Source organism: Fragaria vesca, linkage group LG3 (genome assembly GCF_000184155.1).
Source record: "Fragaria vesca subsp. vesca linkage group LG3, FraVesHawaii_1.0, whole genome shotgun sequence".
Lineage (NCBI taxonomy): Eukaryota > Viridiplantae > Streptophyta > Magnoliopsida > Rosales > Rosaceae > Fragaria > Fragaria vesca.
In genome coordinates, this window is record NC_020493.1 from 24,899,627 (window position 1) to 24,909,022 (window position 9,396).

Genomic DNA, 9,396 nt, shown 5'->3' on the forward strand with positions numbered 1-9,396 from the left:
ATAAAAAAAAAAGGTCTAGCGACATTTTATGCAACATAAAAAATCAAGAAATGGAGGTCGCGAATGGATGTTTGCGTGAAAAAGAAAGAAAAAAAAATTAAAGAATGGATGTCAGGAATGGATGTGCACATGCGAAAAAAATAAAAAGGAATAGGAGGTCTAGTGAATGAATAAGTGGTGCGATGAGTAATATATTGAAATATATATGAATTACATAAACAAGGTTATTTTAAGAATTTGAATGGAGGTCTAGTGAACAAATGTTTGTATTTAAAAGTAAAATAGAGGTGTAGAGAGAATGAGATGTATACTGAGCAAATTTGGAGGTCCTAATAGCCGCACTTATATGGAAATCCAAACAAACAAACAAAATAATTAGGGTGAATTCTTTGTCTCTTTGGTCTATTGGCATCTTCGAGTCATAATAGACTTATTGTAGCATTTCAATTGTTTGATAAAATAAAAAATAAAAAAAAATCTTTGTGTCTTACGGCTGTTACCCTATTTCACTATTTTGCCCTATCTCATTGATCAATAGCGGGCTTTCGAAACTTGCTCAAGCAAGTCAATGACTTCCCCAGTAAAATTTCTTCTAGAGCCACATCTCAATCATTAACTTCTGAAGCTAAGGATTCCGTGAATGTTTCTCAAGTATTTGAGAATTGTTTGGAAGAGCACTTATCGAGCAGTGAGGAGAAGGCAAAACGTTTTGCTATATTCAAGGAGCGGTATGAAGATATAGAAAACTTCAACAGCCATGGGAATCATTGTTTCACATTAGGCCTCATTTCATTCAGTGATATGACTTTTGAAGAGTTTCATGAATCATATGGTCGCCATTCCACAATTGATGTACCAAACCCTAGCTCAATCTCTTCTTTCAGGTATCAAGATTTTTAACTTAAGGATCTTCCCAAAAATTGGGAGTGGAGAACACAAGGAGCTGTGACCAATGTCAAGGATCAAGGAGATTGTACAGGTAACCTAAAGTTTTCAAAACATTTCTCTTTAACAATTTTTCTTTTAGGGTATGACACCTGAAGTTGGTTGTATATACTTGATTGATGTAATAATTACAAAAATTATGTGCAGGTTCTGGTTGGGCATTTTCAACAGCAGCAGCAGCGGAAGGGCTTACCCCATCGTACAATGAACCTTATGCAAAACTGATGAACTTGTCAGTGAAGAAACTTATAGCCTGTAGTAAGCCTACGGCACCCGTGGCTGTGAAGGGGGTCTTTGGATTAGAGGAGCTATGGCTTCGATTAGAGGAGCTATGACTTATGTAAGGGATTATGGACTCGTAACTAAAGAACAGCTTCCTTACATGTTTGCTGATGACCAACCATGCAACACCGATTTCGAATTGTTACCTTCCCCTGATATGAAGATATCTGGTTATCAAATGGTGCCGGAGTTTGATGAAGTTGCTCTGGCCAAGGCTGTTTACCATCAACCAGTTGTAGACAAGCGTTCCACAAGCAACAGAATTCACACACACAAAAACGGCATTTTTATGGATGCAGATGGAGTGTGTGCAAAAGGTAACGTCAGTCACAGTAGTACACTCGTTGGCTTCGGTACAAATCCATTTGGTGAAGACTATTGGATTCAGAAGAATTCATGGGGCACCTGTTGGGGTGAACTATGAGAACTAATAAAAATACTAAAAATACGCGAGGTACTTATAACCTGGCAACATTCCCAGTGTTCTCCACTCTTTGATGAGTATGATAGAAATTATTGGCCTTAGTAAACAGCTGGTGTTCGCTACAAGACATCCACAGAAAACATTTGTATACATAACTACATAATAATCAATTTCCTCGACATGATCAAAAATGACTGACATTTTCTTTCTTTACTAGCTAGTTCATAAACAATATCATAGTTGTTTCTGTACAGCATCATTTTCTTTCTTTCCTAGTTCATGAACGATATCATTGTTGATTATGTACAGCATTTAAAAACATGAGGTACTAATCTTTTGATCATAAACTTAATACAGTTCAATTGCAGTGAGCCTGCCACATTTCCGGTAAAAGTACCAATTTGCCGCATACCCTTGCCTGAAATCAAACACTGAAATTTAGAAAAACAAGTTATAGGGGAAATATCTGAAAACATGAACTAGCAAGTAATATGCTATTAAACTTGTACCTCAACAATCATGAAACTATGAACAATACTACAAAAGCTACATGAAATTTTGCTCGGGTCTGAACGTAATCTCTGCACTGCCATCATTTAGACCACCTTAACTCTTGTAGGCATGTGTCTGCCTATCAAATCATCAAGGGCTTGTATTAACGACTTGGGGTCAAACACCACACCTACTTTTGGATCATGTACAGAGTCAACAACAATCTGCAAGGCGAAAAAATCACCCATGTCTGAGCTTTGATGTCCATATAAAAAATAGAGATATTTGTGGCAGTCAAGGCATCCTGCACACTAAATTGAAATTGATAGAGCAAAGCACACCCATTCAAGGCAAACTGTGAAGAAGTGAAGTTCAAAGCATACATACCACTTCAAAAATTCCTTGGTCAGCTAAGCATTGAACATTAACAGGTACCTCACCATCTTTGGGCACCAATAGGGTATTGATATAGTGACTGGGCTGCATCAAATTTGAAATTAAAATAACTTAAATTTTTGTTTAATTTTGTATCAACATTGAAATGAAATAAATGAGATGCATCTAAAAGTTGTATGTCCAAAGGAAAACCAGGGCAACTGTACCCAGCTATGTCCAATTGGGGTAGTATGCCACAAAGACTTTGAGAAAGCATTTAATTCTTACACGTAGCTTGTCAAATATATTATACTGAAGAGTTCTGTTCTAGTTCACTTATTCCATAAAAAGTGTTGTGAAAAGAAAAAGAAAAAGAGACTGGTAATGAAGTAACTTACAAGGTTTTTGAGACAGTTATGAGGGCCTCCATATGTTCGATTTAGTGCATCAGTAATAGCAGTTACAAAGCAAGAAGCTGAGAAGCCACTTGTCTCTCGATCATGGGTACCGTTTAACAAAAGTACCTAATATCAAGACAAACTACATTAGTTCAACAAAAAAATCTTAGGCAAAAGATACTGTGGCTGTTTATGTTTCTCCATAAGATGAATCTTGGACATACCTTGGGGCAGGACCTTGAAGATATAATCTCCCCGATGCCAATTAATACCTAAAAAATGAGTGAAAAATTTAAAAGGAACATAAACATACATGTTTCTCATATTTCAAACTATGTTTAAAAAGGCGAAGGCGTGAGGCGAGGCATCGAGTCGGAGCCTCAAGCCTTGAAAGCCTTGAGGCGAAAAGGCAAAGCCTTCGAGGCATTCTAATATTTAAAATAAAAATAAATTAATTAATGATATAAAGCCATTAAAAATATATTCATACATTAAAATTGAAATTAAGTAGCTACATTACAAACATAATGTCTAAATTTGGAATATGACAAAAACACAATAACATAAAATCATTCACTCATTCCATTTTCTTCCCTCTTCGTCACTAAGAGCATTTGCGCGCCTTAAAACCCCATTTTTTTCTCTTTAAACCAAAAATCAAAAGACGTAGTTTAACTGTTTAAGATTTTTATTTTTATAAAAAATAAATAAAAAAAAAGAAGGCGACGCCTCGAGGCGCCTTGGAGCGCTTGAGGTGCACCTTTTTCGCCTCGAGGCGTGCTATTACCTCGCCTTTTGGGACAAACGCCTTTTAGATGGCGCCTTAAGGTGAAATAGCCACGCCTCGCCTCTCCTTACGCCTGAGGCGCGCCTCAAACAGAGATTTCAAATCAAGCAACTATCAGCCGGACTCTCAAATCTTATAAGGAAAAAAGCAGCAAATGTAGATTTGATTAAATTAAGAAGACTTTTAGATCCAGCATGCAAGATAGATCATGGGTGTAATATTGTAGCTCAGGAACAATTTGATTCAAAAGGCAGGCAAATCTTACAATATCTCCATGAAAAAAAAAACAGTATCATGATTTCTTAAACATAATTAGAGGTCACATAAAAACTTTGTTTCTTTTGTTTCAATTAACAAAAGAAACAAAAAGAAAGTGTAATATATTGTAAAGTTACCAGTGATGGGCAGACAGAAGTAAAGAGAGAACCCATGGCATAAACAATGCAACCTACATTACGTAGCTGATCCATCACAGTTGGGTTTGGAGCAGGGAAGACCTATTCATCAAAACTTTTATGAGTTCTAATTTCAGGAATTGCATAAGCACATAGACAACCAACGTAAACGTCATAGAATATGAAAGCATTTTGATCATTAGGAAAAAAGGGAGGCAAACCAGTATATTTTCGCGAAGTTGAAATCATTAGAATGTTAAATACTAAAATATCTTGGAGTATTGGAGAAAAGGATAATAATTTAAATAAATATTCAAAAGTTGGGCCTTCCCATGTAAGTACAAGAACGAAGAAAAACAGATAATTCCAACATGGAACAGCAAAGAAAAGAAACCTTATTATGCATCATTCACCTCATGAAGCAAGTTTTGGCCCTCACTTGACATGTAGAACACCCTCTTTATCCTTGAAGAGAGTGCGGGAGCTGAAGAGCTTCCCTGTCCAAAATAATCCATCACTTCAATTTGATATGATAATGAGGTTAGTAGAGCTGGCTGGTTAAATGATTAGATTCAATTAGCAGGTCCAACACAGTCAATTCATTGTTGGTATAATACTCATCAACAGAACTGACTAGACCATCTAGACTTCAATTAAGTAAAAAAACAAAAGGCAAAAAGTATAGTTTGAAACTTAGAACGAAACAAAACTCTTTCCCACCTTGAAGCAGCACTACTACATCGACAACAACACCATTACCACCACAGAGGACTATACCTCCACAGCACTGACACTAAAACTCTCAAGTTCCCAACATCACCCTATGCACTTGACGGAGTGAAACATTCTAAAAAAAAGTTCATGTCTTGATACAAATCAAACTTTCGACATACTTCTAACAGAAGTGAGAAAACCAATAGGTTCAGACTACCAGATCATGAAAACTATATTAACATACCTTATTGACAAGTGCCGTGTATCCCTTGGTTGGATGAGAAATTTCATTTTGCCCTCGTATTATAGTTCCATCCTATATAAAAACAGCACCAAAAAAATATCACATAATCAAATATCAGCACAATCTTGCTAACTACATTATACTAGCTACTAAGACTGATGATGAGCATTGAAAAGAATTCAACACGAACCAATCATTTCATGAGAAAAAAGTTATTTTCAAACATCTTCCAGAAGTTCCAGAAATTGGAAGGTCTCTACAAGTATGGGGTAAAGTCTCTTTAACTTTTTATTTTATTTTTCATAAGAGTAAAGCCTTTAAACTGGAACCACTTTAATACCAGGCTTTCAGGGTTTGACAAAAGAAAAGGAGAATAGACTCATATTGCCGGTGACGGATATGCAGATAGGAACTAATATAAATGATTGCCAGACCTCACATTAAACATATAAGGAAACCCAATAATGATTTATAGGCAAACATATATGTTGGACCCAATCAATCTAGAAACCAATACCAGGATATAAAGCAAATGCATGCATAGGTCTTGAAAAGCACATTGATTGCATTCCAATAATTCATACCGATAATTCACATCCTAATGTAAGCCTGTCATTAGTAGAAATCACTGGAAGAACAAGACTTTCTGATGGAATATCCGACACTCGAGAGAATAAAAATATTGCAGCATCCAAAGACCGGAAAAATACGCGTGCTCCTGCAAAGAAGAAATTCCCAATGCTGCAAAAATTTGGTACCCAATTTAGTAAAGCATCCCACAGTCAAATCTGAGGAAGAAAAAAAAAGTTCTATTACAGAAGAAAAAACAAAGTGTTTTGGCCAACATTCACATAAGCACCAGAAAGAAACAAACAGAAAACATGAGATGCCAGCTACTCTCAAGATTCGTACCTGCCATTACTGAAGCAAAACGATTCATCAGCTCGACGGAGAATCTGCATTTGACAAAAGGCAATTTAAGTATTCTCCAGCTACTTTAGAGAAAACATTACAGCAACGACATCGGACACTGACCTGATTCTGAAAATAAACAAGAAAAGCTCGAATGGTTTCCCTATAGGGCTTTGATACTCCAGTCCACAAAGAGTGCTCTCCTTCCACAATCTCATACCTGTCAAATTCTCAACTCAGTATATACTGTTACTCAATACCCCACCACAGTAACACCTATTACCAAGTAAAAATGAAAGTAATTTAGGAAAATTTAATTACATGTCCATCACAATATCAAATGCAATCCCTAAATCACAACAAAGTCGTTACCATTCGGATTTGGCTTGGGATGCATCAACCGGTAACCGATGACCAAGCAATTGCCTTACGGCGACGGCCTCGGAGGTGCTTTTATCGGCCAATCTCAAGCACCTGGACCGGATATCTCCGACGGCCGGACCACCTAATCCACAAAATAAACACTCTCTAAATCCCCAAATTGAATTTCAAAACGGAATCACTGGAAATTACCGAGCACGCGGACGATCTCGGCGGTGCTGCCGCCGTCGTCGGAGACGGGAAGCACGTGCGCGACGCGAGTGGTGAGATTCATGAGGTCCTGGACGACGCCGTTGAAGGCGGTGCCGCCGGAGAAGACGAGGAGGGAAGGCGGCGGAGGAGGAGGAGCGGCAGTGGTGAGGTTTAGGGGAAGGGAGGGTTGACATGGGAAGAGATCTGGTGGAGGGAAATTGGGGAAGAAGAAACAGAGAGGGAGAGGGGCCCAACTAACTCTCCGCCATATTCCCGCGTCTTTGCTTTACCGCCCATCTATCCTTCTCTCAACTTTTATTTATTTTATTTTGGGTTTTAATTTTCTTATTTTTACTCGGTATGGCCCACCACACTACACACCGCCCAGCCACGTGTTGTCTCCACCGAGGCCGCAGGTATTGTTTTTTTTTTTAATTTTTTTCTTTTCGTCTTTTTACACTACGTACGGATTAATTTGGCCCGTTTAAAACAACTCCCACACCGAGAATCGAGAAACCCTAAGCTTGATTGCTATATACAGATTACAGACACAGCCTCACAAACGCAAGTAGAGCATTCTGCACAGAACCTTCGATTTTGTTGAAATACATGATCAAATTTTTAGGTCAGAAACAATGAAATTCAAGTGTCTGTGGTTTGGTCCTATATATATATATATATGGTGTCTGTGGTTCTGCAAAATGGGAAGAGAAGGAACAAAAACAAGATACTTGGAAACAAATGCAAATTACTAGCTCTATACTGAAAGGTAACTTTTCATTGGATTATCAGCAAGATTGAGTTTACATGAAGCAATATTGAGTTGCAGGATGAAGAATCGCAATTACAGCCTTTTGAAGGCCTCAGTCTTTTCACCTCTACATGAAAGTGAAGGTAGAATGATGATGTTGATATAGAATTCATATAAAGAGTAGTGATACTCTTATCTACACAGATTCATGCACAAAATTCATAATCAGGTGAATATGATCTCTCAGGGAGTTCTAGTGTTGAGATTTGAGAACCTGTTCCTTTCCCGTTCATCATTATTGCGCTTCTTCGATAATCTAATTTTTGAAGCGAAAGCATCCTTCAATTTTTTTCTGGGAAACAAAGAAAGAAAGAAACAAATCATATCATCAGTTGTGTGGTAAAGACCATGAAATGAAAGTCTGGTAATGTATAAGTCAGTATATATAGCACAAACCTTGTAGACCTGCGCTTAGCAGCTTCACCAGAACTGCTTTCAAGTTCAGTACAATCTACTAAAATGCAACTTTCACCAAGCTCCACGTTTTCCAGTGATCCCAAAGTTTGTAAGCCTGATAAGTTGGTAACATGATTATCTCGCTCTTCTATAGTGGAACCATGAGAGCTTCAAACGTAAAGCTGAGAATATATACATCCTTAATATAGCGAAACACTAAAGTGATAAGAAAGAAGTGGCAGATATAGATCAAAGTTGGTGCTTTCATTAGGCTGAGAAGTTTAAGACTAGAGAGCTCAAAATATCCATGTATCCAGATTCAAAACATAACGACTAAAACCAGGGAGAGTGAAATTAGAAAATTTGATGAAATGATGAATTACCACTAAATGTATCCGAAAGTCATTCCTTATAGTGTTTCATGACCAATTAATATCAATTCAAATTTCATAAAATGGCTCAATGCCGAATAATTAGACTTCGTCTCATGACCAATATCAATTCGAATTTCATGAACGCGACAACTGAAGATGGCATCGATTATTGGTTGATGAAGAATTCATGGGGTGAAAATGGCTACATAAAAATTCTTAGAAATGCTAATCCCCCATATATATATGGTCTTTGTGGCATTGCCATCCAAGCTCTCTATCCGACTGCATATCTAACATATATAGTCAAGCTATAGCAACATACATAGCCCATTATTCCAGTTCTATACTTTGTATTACGACACGTACGTATTATTTCTTAATTTTTCATATTTAATTAGATCGGGTATTATTAGAAAGTCATTAACAAATTAGATATTTCGAACCATTTCCTAATCTCAAATCTTGAATTCTTCAAAATTAACACCACAAATGGAAATTTTTATATCAATTCCATTTCATCCTTGAAAGGAAAATTTCTAAAATTCATTTTCCCAGTTCCAGTCAACCAAACGGAGCCTTAAGGGGAATGGTTGAATTCATCCTCATCTTTACATGTCAAAACCATGGAATGAATGCATACGGTTCTTCTTTCTCATGCAATTAAGGTCTAAATTACACAGATTCAATGATCAGTTTCTTCCCTTTTGTAGCTTTAAGGTTGAGGTGTATCACTCAGCCCTATCATTCATACAAATTATAAAATGGCACAGATTATCTTCTATATAATTAACCGAGTATTATTGCTTGTCACAGAACTACATTGGTGAACAATGTTGTCTGTACAAAACCTTTTAATTGTTGCCATATTCATCATCTTGGGTCCTATAGCTTCTCAAGCCACATCTCAGCAGGCACTGTACGAAGCTTCCATTGCTGAAAAACATGAGCAATGGATGTCAAAATACGGACGGACATACCCGACACTAGGCCATATACATCATCAGACGACACTTTTCAGACGACATATTTTGGACGATTTTGAGTTTGTGTCGTCTGATTAATTTTTTGACCCTTCAGATGACATTTGTGAAGTATAAGTCGTATGAGTGCCATCCTCCCTTCATACTTCTGGATGTTGCTCAATTTGTCTGTCATATGCAAAATTTCAGACGACATATATATGCAGTGTAAAAAAGCAACATTTAGCAACTTTATGGTAATACGTTAGACAACATATAAAAGTTATCTGTGAAAGAATGCGAAATCTACTTTTA

General features: G+C 37.0%; 1 protein-coding gene and 2 pseudogenes across 2 annotated transcripts; 2 read left to right on the plus strand and 1 right to left on the minus strand.

Moving 5' to 3' along the window:
- Nucleotides 1–1,276: 1,276 nt before the first annotated feature.
- On the plus strand, nt 1,277–1,651 carry LOC101305549 (probable cysteine proteinase At3g19400-like). The gene has a single exon (XM_004296178.1). It carries the CDS (start codon nt 1,277–1,279, stop codon nt 1,649–1,651), a length of 375 nt encoding a protein of 124 aa, XP_004296226.1.
- A 183-nt stretch (nt 1,652–1,834) lies between these two features.
- On the minus strand, nt 1,835–6,735 carry LOC101305838 (annotated as a pseudogene). The gene is made up of 13 exons (XR_184395.1): nt 6,542–6,735; nt 6,341–6,473; nt 6,092–6,188; nt 5,969–6,012; nt 5,641–5,797; nt 5,057–5,128; nt 4,512–4,595; nt 4,099–4,200; nt 3,141–3,188; nt 2,917–3,042; nt 2,531–2,623; nt 2,161–2,367; nt 1,835–2,069 (listed from the first exon to the last, which is right to left on the minus strand). The product of XR_184395.1 is annotated as an uncharacterized LOC101305838 (transcript).
- Nucleotides 6,736–8,952: 2,217 nt separating this feature from the next.
- Nucleotides 8,953–9,396, plus strand: part of LOC101306128 — a 5,707-nt pseudogene continuing 5,263 nt past the window's right edge.

Excerpts from the sequence above, each read along its gene's own strand:
- LOC101305549 (XM_004296178.1), top strand. The coding sequence starts at position 1,277 with ATGACTTATGTAAGGGATTATGGACTCGTAACTAAAGAACAGCTTCCT.